The sequence below is a fragment of the Micromys minutus genome (genome assembly GCF_963924665.1).
Source record: "Micromys minutus genome assembly, chromosome: 10".
Taxonomy (NCBI): domain Eukaryota; kingdom Metazoa; phylum Chordata; class Mammalia; order Rodentia; family Muridae; genus Micromys; species Micromys minutus.
Window position 1 is genome coordinate 20,342,314 of NC_137979.1, and position 11,028 is coordinate 20,353,341.

At 49.5% G+C, this 11,028-nt stretch overlaps 1 protein-coding gene across 1 annotated transcript; it reads left to right on the plus strand.

Annotated features, from left to right (window-relative positions):
• Positions 1-1,207: 1,207 nt before the first annotated feature.
• MFSD6L (major facilitator superfamily domain containing 6 like) lies at positions 1,208-2,998 on the plus strand (the record flags this gene model as incomplete). Its single annotated transcript, XM_080923473.1, has 1 exon — positions 1,208-2,998. One exon carries the CDS (start codon positions 1,208-1,210, stop codon positions 2,996-2,998), a length of 1,791 nt encoding a protein of 596 aa, XP_080779599.1.
• Positions 2,999-11,028: the final 8,030 nt, after the last annotated feature.

An 11,028-nucleotide genomic window follows, 5' to 3' on the forward strand; every position in this document is an offset into this window, starting at 1 on the left:
GGTGTGCAGGCAGGTGGGTGGACACAGGTGGGTGGGCAGGTGGGTGGTCCATCTTCAGTGGTTTGAAACTGGTAACATTACAAACTCACTGAGTTGGACCTGGGATTTTCTGTTTTTCTGCACTGAGGTGATATGAACTGCTTCAGACCAGCTTGAACATTCACAGTCACATAAGCACTAGGTTTTGTTTGATGTATGAGTGTTGTTTAGTTTATTAGTTGATATCTTTGAGACAGGATTTCACATAACTAAGGCTAGTCTTGAACTCCTGGTTCTCCTGCTTCTACCTCCAAAAGTGGGATTATATGACTAAGTCTCCACATCCATTAATCACTTGAGGTTTTGGTTTTTTTGTTGTTGTTGTTGTTGTTTGTTTGTTTTTATGCTCAGTTTTGTAAACAAGGTCTCACCTAGCTGAGTGTACTCCCAAACAGGGCAGGCAACAGCGTTCTATTGACTGTAGATGAAATTTTCCATTGTGTACATACTGTCTGAGGCTGTGCGGTGCTATCAGGATTGGAAATATACATGTTCAAGATCACATCTCTAAGGTCTGGGAGCCTAAATATCTATTTCTCTGAGAGTTTTAGTGTTGGTGGAAAAAAAAACAATAAGATGAGCAGGATTATAGACAAAAGTGCACTTAATAATAGCAAGCAGAGAAGGGCACCTATGAGTTCTGTTGATGGACAGACAGGACTGGGATTTCACTTACAAACAACAGGACCAACTCTGTGGATGGCCACTAACTAGTGGGCCTATGAATACAGACCCGAGGACGAGGGATGTGCAGATATTGTTCATTCTTCTCTTCCCGGAAACATCCCCATCCTGACCTTGACAGTTTCTCATGCCTGAGACAGTCCAGGGTCCAAGAGGACCCATGGCCCAGCTCCGAATGCGCCCAGCAAACCACAGGTGGGCATTAGGTGGCACAGGTGGGGTGCAGGTGCGGCAGGTGCGGCAGGTACAGCTAACAGGTGCGCAGGCTCCGCCCCCGCCGCGTCTCTCTTGGGGCGGAGCCACTTCCGGGAGGGTGGCCGGACGTGGGGGTCAAGTAGCCGTTGGCTAGGTGACAGGAGGTGACGCAGTCCGGCTTGCTCGGAACCCTGAGCCAGCGATCCTCCCTCCCCGGGATATGGAGCCCCACGCGCCCTGCATCTAACTCAGTCCTGTGCCCTTCCGGGTCTGACGGGATCCCGCAGCCATGAGCCCCAACCCGCAGTGGGACATCCCCAAGGCACTAGGGGTGGCCAGGCTCTTCCACCTGGTGTGCGGGGTCCGGGATGCCTGTGTGACTCCGTTCCTGACCCTCTACCTGAGGCAACTGGGTGTGGCCGCACCCTGGGTGGGCATCCTCATGGGAACCAAGCACCTGATCGCTGCCTCCTGGACTCCCTTCTGTGCCTTCCTGGCCAAACGCTACCAGAAAAGGAGAATGTTTCTGACGAGCTCACTGCTGGGCTCCGCAGGCGCCAGCCTCCTGATGGTCGTCGTCCCACCGGTGGACAGAAATCTGGTCAACCCCTTCTGTAATGGAAGCAGGAAAGTGGCCACCACTGTCCTACCACTGGGGGTCACACAAACTGTGACCATGACCCCTACCTCGGGGTCAGTCCCAAACCGCTGGGCAGGAGCACCCAGCCTTCCAGGCAGCAGACACACCAGAGCCCTGGACCCTTCTGGCTTTCCAAATGGATCTGGTAAAACTCATGAAGGAACGTTTAGCGGTCTGCAGACCAATTTAGTGGGCTCAGTTGAAGGATCCAGGACCACTACTCAAGTTCTCCATCTTTTCACTTCTGAGTTGAAAGATAATTTCCAGAAAGGGACTTATGAGGTAGGCAATGTTACCCTGAGTCTACTTCCTGGAAGTACAACTCTCGGAGATCCAGTCAGTTTGTCAAAGACCCAGGGGAACACCCAGACCGGTGATCACTCCTCGAAAGGGCCACAGTGGACCTTCATCCTGTCCTTGGGATGCGTGGCATTCTGGGAACTGCTGGCTGCACCTCTGGAGCAGGTGGCAGATGACAGTCTTTATGAGTACTTGGATTTCGTAGACGCCACGGAACGGAATAGAGACCCGTGGGTGTGGAGATTGTTGGGTATATCAGCAGGTGCGTGTGGCATCGCAGCCTTGGTGGGGCATCTGGAATGCTTCCTCGTGGGCAGTGGTCCTCAGGGTACAATTTATTTCTACAGCTACTCATTGGTCAGCACCCTGGCCTTAGTGGTGAGCACTGCTTTTCCTGTTTCCATAGGCCAGCAGCAGGGGCCCAGGTACAAGACCATCAAAGCCCTGTCCCTCATAAGGAGTGACTCCCGTCTCATCCTCCTAGGCTTCACTGTCTTTTGGATAGGAGCCACAGCCAGCACTGTGCAGAACTTTCTGTTCTGGCACATGAAGGACCACGGCAGCCGCGAGCTGGTGATGGGTTTCTCGGTAGCTCTCGGCTTGCTAGGAGAAATTCTGTTTCATCTGTTCGGAACTTCGTTGCTAAGGAAACTGTCTAGGGTGGGTGTGCTGGGGCTGGGGCTGGGCTGCCTGGCCCTGCAGATGCTTTACTATGCTTTCATCTGGAGCTGGTGGTCTGTCCTACCTGTCCAGATCCTAAGCACCATCAGCAGTGGGGCTCTGTGGTGGGCTGTGGGAGCCACCGTAGAGGACCTGGCCACCTCTGGGATGGAGAGGTCTCTGAGCACCATGTTCCGAGGTCACTTTTATGAGAGTGGCTGCAGCGTAGGCAGCTTGGTCGGGGGCTTTGTGGTCCTGCGATTCAGCATAGCTGTGCTCTACCGAGCCTGTTGTGTGGTCCTGTTGCTTTGGCTGGCTGTGTTCCTGTCCATCCAGCCCAGGCTGCCTCAAGAGCAGAGGATCAACTACTCAAAGCTGTTAGTTATGGAAGGGAGTGACTCCAGTGACTCTGAGCGGGCGTCAGAAGGGGACTGGCTTGTGCAGGCCATGAGGGAGGAACACACGGACTGGAAGGGCTGAGAAGTGAGAGTTCACTAGAGAGGAAAGCACTCACAGATGGGCCGGAACTCCAGGACGCCCTGGACTGCAAGGAGCCGTAAGGGAAAGAAGCCATGTCTGTGCCAAAGGCAAACAGGATGATTTTATTTTGTAGTAAAAGGAGATTTTTTTTTTTTTTACTTTTTGTGGATGTGTTTGTATACATATGTGTTCATGTGTTTTTTGTGGGTGCACATGCCTGCTCTCTCTCTCTCTCTCTCTCTCTCTCTCTCTGTCTCTCTCTCTCTCTCTCTCTCTCTCTCTCTCTCTCTCTCTCTCTCTGTGTGTGTGTGTGTGTGTGTGTACAGGCCCTAGGACAACCTCAGGTTGTCATCAGGAACACCACCCACCTATCCACCTCTTTTGAAACAGAATCTCTCACTGACCTGGAGTTCGACATTTGGGCAAGACTGGCTGGTCAGTCAGCAAGCCCCAGGACCCTCCTCCGGCTGCCTCTGCCTCCCCATCACTGGTTTTACGCACACCCCACCATGCCTTCCATTTTCACGTGTGTTTTAGAGATCAGACTTGGGTTCTTATGTTTGCAAAGGCTGCTTTACCAACTGAGCAACCTCCCTGGCCCAAGGTATTCTTTTTTTTTACTTTATTTTATTTCATTGCTATGCAAACTGTTTAGAGTATGGGAGACAGAACACATTTGCTTTGTGTTTGCTGATTTTGACCTGGGAGGCCTTCAGGGGCTTCAGTATAAGGCTCTGCAGCAACTGGACCCAGCAATGGAGCAATGGCAGAAGCGAGGAAACCATACCTGCAGGATGTAGTGGGCAGAGAAGAAGTTGATCTAGACAGGTTAAGGGCCCTCCCGGAGGTGGGGGAGACACTAGCTTAATCCTATAGAAGCTGTGCTTCAGGCAGATAAGGATTCCCTCAACATTGAACCCTACCCCATACGTTTCTTACTCATACATATGTGCCACAAGAAGAAGGACGTCACAAACCCCATGTTCCTGACTGCAAGAACGCATGGAGATTTTAACACCTGCCTTCATTAGGAGGTAGCATTACTGAACCTGTTCCAACTCTCCCAAACCTTTACTCGAAAGGCAAGTTTTTGTTTGTTTGTTGTTTTCTGAGACAGGCTCTCTACATAGCTCTGGCTGTCCCGAAGTTCACTCTGTAGACCAGGCTGGCCACAAAAAAGATGCACCTGCTTCTGCCTCCCATGTACTGGAATTGAAGTTGCCTGGCCCTGAAGGGCAGGTCTTTACATCCTAATTCTCCCACCTTGTAGTGAAAGCAATAGAAACCGGAGAGATCACTAGGTGGTTAAGAGCACTGGATGCTCTCCTAGAGGACCTGAATTTGATTTCCAACATGCACATGGAGAATCACAACCATTTCTAACTCCAGTTCAGGGGATCTGATGCCCTCTTCTGGCCTCTGTAGGGACAGCATGCATGTGTCACACCAAAAACCAAAACAAAACATATGCATACATTTTTAAAATAAATGTATATTAAATTTTAGGAGCCTTGCTATACAAAATGCAAAAAGTGATTCACAGATGCAGAAAAGGAAGAGACAAATGAATGCTCACTGGTTGGGATATTTTCTAAGAAGTGTCTTTTTGTTTTTTTTTCGGTACTTTCTGGAAAGCCTTAGGGTACTGATAACTAACACAAAATCACCTTTGCTGTCACAGGCTCAACTGTCTCACATCAGCTACCGAGGGATAGGCTACCCAGGGCAGATTGCTGCTCGGTGATGGCAGAGAGTCCTGTCCCTCAGGGCCTTGCCACACTCAGCTTCACCCATGTCTGTAATCACGAGAAGACAGCCACCTCCTTGCCAACCTCCTCATCTGCTTCCCAGCTGTAAAAAGCATAAAAAGTGGGGACAAGACAATGAGAGAAACAGAACCAGGGAACCAAAGGCCTTCCCCTTGGTCCTTAGCTTTCTTCTGTATAAACTGTCACACAACCCTTAAGTCTGGGAAGCTGGGAGTTTTTAATTGTTATTTATTATTGTGTGTGTGTGATGCGTGTGTGAAGGCAGGCACCCGTGTTGTGCTTTTTAAAAGATTTATTAACTTTATGCATATCAGTGCTCTATCTGTGCACCTGCATGTCAGAAGAGGGCATCAGATCCCATTACAGATGGTTGTGAGCCACCATGTGGTTGCTGGGAATTGAACTCATGACTTCTGGAACAGCAGTCAGTGCTCTTAACCACTGAGCCACCTCTCCAGCCCCAAAGGGGCGACTTTCAAGGGTCAATTCTCTCTTTCACCATAGATTCTCGGGGCTGAACTTGGGTCCTCAGGTTCCTGCAGCAAGGGCTTTGCCTCCTTAGCCGTGTCCCTGGACGGCCTGGTAGCTGAGTTCTTTCATCCCAGCAGAATGTGTCCCAGACAAATTCTGTTGTAGGAGGCAGAAGATGGGTTGGGTACAGTACTATCGAGTCAGATGACCTTCTGCAGGTACCCAGATTCCAGCCATTCTGAAGTCTCTGCTCTGTTCACCTGAGCAAGCCAGCTTCCCCATAGAAATGATTTCAGCTGTTTCAGCCCCCACGAGACATGCAGGCAGGCAAAACAGTCACATAAATTTTAAGTTTTGGAAAAAAAATCTTCCATTTTACAAACAAGAAAACAAAATCTTAGAAAAAGAATCCCACATTGGGTCACAGGCAGAGCTAATCGGTCTCCCTACCCTAACTTTGAGACATTTCCTTCTGTGCCAGAACCTCCTAAGCTTAGCTGTTTTTCCAAGTCTGGAAGCATATAGGAAAAGATGGACTCCCAGGAGTCACCAGGGCTTTCTGGGTGGAAACTAGGATTCTCTATGTCTACCCCAGTCTCCAAGTGGTTCTGATGTGGTTAACCAAGCCCTTGTCCATTTGGTTCCTCTTCCTGTGCTGTCTGTCTCACCAAATGCTTTCCTGGTGGCTACCAGCCAAACACGGCATCTGTGGTAATCTATGCATGTCTCCAGAACCCCAGAAGAGGGCATCAGATCCCATTACAGATGATCATGAGCCACCATGTGAACTCAGAACCTCTGGAAGAGCAGTCAGTGCTCTGAACCGCTGAGCCATCTCTCCAGCCCTCTTTACTCTTGAGATGTACTCACCATTAGCATCTACAGTTACAGGTGACAAGGGTAATGGGTACTTGAGGTCCCATAGCACGCAGCTACACCAGTGGGAAACTGTCCTACAGTATCCTTTAACTGCCTCTCTGTCCGTAGGGTGAGGCCTTATGACCCCTTCCTCACTAGCAGCTATCAACTGGCCATGCATCTTCCATGATCTGTGACAGATGTTAGTAGGCCCAGGTGTGTGCAGGCAATCACAGCTGCTGAGAACTCAAGAAGGCAACAGTCAGGGCTGGAGAGGTGGCTTGGTGGTCAAGAGCACCGGGTTCAATTCCCAGCACCCATGTGGCAGCTCACACCTGTCTTTAACTCCAGTTCCAAGAAATCTGATACCCTCACACCAATGCACATAAAATAAAGTTAAATAAGTCATAAAATAAGAAAGAAAAGGCAACGCTCATGGTATGTCCAGAGGCCAACATTCCCTATTAGAGATGGTTGTGAGCCACAATGTGGTTGCTAGGTATTGAACTCAGGACCACTGGAAGAGCAGTCAGTGTTCTTAACCTCTGAGCCATCTTCTGAGCCAGCTGTTCCCATTCACAACACTTGGAGGTTTAACATGAACATCTAAAAAACAACCCCCCCCCAAAAGAGCATCATTGTGGATTTCATATTTTCATATTTTCTCTGTTTGGAGTTCTCTCCCATGTAATACTAATATTTCTTCTTTCAACATTTATTACCAAAAGCAGGATAGGGAGAGGCTAGGCAGGAAAAGCAGATCTGCTGGAGGCTGAAACTGGAAAAGGCTGCTATGTGCTATCCAGGAGCTGGTGCTAGCATTCATGGGTCCCATAGGGAGCAGGGGACACTTGCTGGGGGAAACTGGTCCTTTCCTAAAGAGTAACAGGAAGTGCTCTAAAACCCAAGCCTCCTGTCTTGTTCCGATGTTTCTCGTGCTGGTAAGGTCATGGCTGTGCTTTTTGCCTTCTTTGGAATGGTTATCACTTCTTCAGGTCACCCAGCTGGTGGTGAAGGTGGTCTCTGAGTTCACTCAGCCCTCTTGCTGGTGGCCAGGGCAGGCAGGGTTTTCCGTTGGTTCCTCGCCTGCTTTAGTCTCTTTATGGCCTTGTGGGAAAAAAAAAGAAAACCAAAAAAACATTTGGCTACATGGATAGTTGTGGGGGTGCTGGTATTTGCAGCCAGCAGATGGCTGATTTGGACCATCTGCTACCGGTTCTCCATCCCCCTCCCTCCCCTCTCCAACAGCAGGTACAAGTCATGACAGAGGAGTTCTCCCGGAATGCCTAGAGTGGCAGGTTTGATTCTGGACCTGAACCTGTGTTTCTCTCTCTGGTCTTACCAGTGTTCCAGGGAGGTCCATGGTGCCTGCAAAGTAGCCGTGTCCGTAGGATGCAGAACCTCAGTGAGTGATTCCCTTCCATGGGGATTCCATCTAGGCAAGTGACAAAGGTGTCCCCTACCTTTCTTAGTGGCAGCAAAGCCACAGTGTTTTCATTTCCCACATGGTGCATAAAGCAAGCTTTTCCTCGGCTGATCCTTGATAGCAGTCTGAAATACCAATGCATCTGCTGGGTCATCTGCTGCCCACCTTGCGCTCCAGGATCACTCGCCCACTGCGCTCTCTCTGCCTCCTTTGCTGGCACCTGACACCTGGGTAGCCATTTGTCACAGTTAGCACCCCTGCTCAGCATGGCCGTCAGCTCAACCTCCGAATCCACGCTTGCTTCACACTTGAGGAAGAATCTCTCACTGAACCTGGGGTGCATCTATTTGGCCAACGGTAGACACTGGCCAGTTAGCCCCAGGGACCCTCCTGTCTCCGCCTCCCCAGCACAGGGATCATGGAACACATTGCCACTGCCGAGCCCTGCCTGCTAACGTCGGTGCTGGAAATCCAAACACTTGTATATAGCAAACATCTAACTGAGCCATCAAACAACAGAGCAGGGTCTCACTCTGCCACACTGGATCGTCTCGAACTCACGGTGATCCACCTGCCTCTGTCTCCCCTGTGCTGGTATTAAAGGTGTGTGCCACCATGCCCACTATCTATTTTTAAATGCCCCCTAATGTTTACCCACCATTCCAATGACCCTGAGAGGTGGTTTGCACATGGGTGGGCTTGCAGTCCCCTGCAGTAAATCTGATGTCACCAGCCTCTTCCCCACAATGCACATCAGGTTTTCCATGTGCATCACATTTCAATGTCTAGAAAATTACAGTGCCAAATCCCCAAACAGCAGCAAACTGTTGACTGGCCTCAGAAGAATAAAACAGATTTACATGCATGAGGTAGATACTTTTTCTTCCCCTGCCAAATAACTTGCCTATTACATTTTAAAATCTCCTAAATTTGCCTTCCCTTTACTCTGGGGTCTGCCACTTTGCTTTCATTAAGCTCCTTAAGGGCTCTCGACTCTTGCTGCCCTTGGTTGGCCCTTTGGCTTTTGCCTTCTGGGAAGGTGAAGCAGAAACCGGCTGTAGTACATAATTCGGGGCTGGAGGAAGTGTTCCAGGACACATGGAGACACTGTGGTCAAACTGGTCCAGGGCTGTGCTCTTTGGTTCGGACAGAGCATGGGAACACCAACAGGAACGCTTCCCTGGGCAGAAGAGCTAAGGATGCCATTCCCATTTGTGTGGCCATGGAAGCGTGGAAGCGGCCATGTTGCTACCATAGCAGATCCTGGCTGGGAGCCAAGCAGAAAACTTAGAAGGGAGGGGCAGACTGAAAAGTGGTGGGTGGACGGGATGAGACAGAACAAGTTCAACATTTAAGCAGTGGCTATTTCAAGAAGCGTGGGGCAGGCAGGCTGCTTGAATGCTGGTGTGTTCAGAAAAACAAAACTAAACTAAAAACTAAAAAAAAAAAAAGAAAAAAAGCAATAACAACAACCAAACCAACAGCAAAAAACCTCATGGAGATTGCGAAATGAGCCGCATGTGGGGGGAGGAAGTGCAGGGTCAAAGACTCAGCTTTGAATTGTGACTTATACTCTGTCAGCTCCTCAAACCAGACAGCCAGGTTAAGTGTCACAAGGTCAACGGCAATCTAATTCTTATCTTCCAACCTGGTGGCTCTCGGAGGTGTCACGACATTCTGACAGGTCTTGGTTCCGGTTAAGAGGGAAGTAAATATTAACTGAGCCACAAGCTGCCGCGTTCACGTCGACTCGGAGTTTTGTGGAACAGGTAATCCTGGTGGGCTGGGTGGGGTGTTAGAGAAAGTGGTCAAAGGATTCTGCTGCTCCACAGCTTAAGAAAATGACAGTTATTGCTACTTCTTAGAGACATACACCGATTATTAGCGACCTGGGGTGCTCAGGAGCTTGGAAGTTAACGGGCTTAGCTCCGTTTGATCTTAAATTACCTCTTACACGTGGCACCACTGGTTCCTATTTACCACTGCCTGCAGGCGTTTGCAGAAATGGCGCTCCCTAGGAGATGTTTGGGAAATGTTGAAGTTAGCGGGTTGTGGGTGACCTGGTGCTTCGGGGCAAATCTGGGCTCCCAGGCTGGCGAGCCCTCCCTGGCATCGTGCTCCGAACTTGACAAAACTCCTCTCGTTTAGTCAGAACACCAAGTTTATGAAGTGAGCTGTCACTCTGCCCTCATGCTGTAAGTGACATGACAACCTCAGAAAGGTAAAAGTTCAAAATCATATCTATCTGACCGTGGAGGTCCGTACTCTCAGCATTGGTACTAAGCCAATTTAAATAGTGAGAGACTGCTCCGGTCAAGGAGCGGTTGTCTAGGGTAGGAACACAGCAGGGCTTGTGGGGGGGGGGTGTTGGTTTCATACGAGGAATCATAAAAAAAAAAATGTTGGACAGATATGAGCATCCTGTATGCCAAAAATGGAAAGGAGGACACATACCGGTTGAACTTTGCCTCTGTGCCAGATAACCACATTCAGTGTTTGCAATTCCCTCCAGCCAGGTTCAATTTGCAATAAACTGAGGCTCGGAGAGATTAGCTGACTTAGTTGCCCGGGATCATAATAATTAAATGGTAGATCCATGGCTTGGACGTAGATAAGACACAGCAAATCCCATAGCCTGCCTTCAGCCTGCCTTTGGGAGAAGAAGGTTTTACCAGCTCTCCTGAGGGTTGTGTTGTAAACAGTGAACCAAAGCTACACAGGGTGCTGAGGGCTGAGATATCTGTTTTGGATTGACTAGGGCATGCCCACCGTATCCAGAAAGAGGGAAAGTTGACGGAAATGAGTCCCGTGGGTATAATCAGAACGTCGCTCTGGTTGTGGACTGACTAATGAAACAAAAGGTTAAAAGTCGGGGTGGGGGTGTTCAACAATCATGTGTCCGTGAGTTCAGGAGCTCACAAAGCTGTGCATACAAGATCTGAGAGCAATGTACGGATCATAATAGAGAGGTACAACCGTGGCTGGAGAGATGGCTCAGTGGCTAAGAATACCTGTTCCTTTTCTAGAGGACCACAGTTTAGTTCCCAGCACCCATACTGGACAGTTCACAACGGCTTGTGACACCAGCTTTAGGGATTACTGTGCCGTCTGACCTACATGGCCACCTGCACACACCTAGTGCACACACGTGCATATACATTAATAAAAAGAAAAAAATAAATGAATATCCATTTCTGTTCTCCTAGCCTGGTGCCAAATCTCTGGTTTCGTGCCCGGTTAGTCACACTGAGCCCCAAGCACAGCCTACTGGCCAAGCAGCTTGTCCTCAAAACAGGAGCCCTGCTCGTGGTGTCTGAGTCTGTGGAGCAACCTATGGGAATCGATGCTTTTGGATGCATGTGACTCCAACATGGGGACCGTTGTGCGGGGGACAGGTAGGCACCTTCAGCGTGAGGACCTCTTTCTATGGCATTCAGTAACATTTTTCCCGGGTCAACCAAACCCCACAGTCTGCAGTCTCCAGCATCTGCAGCCCTCTGCTCTTT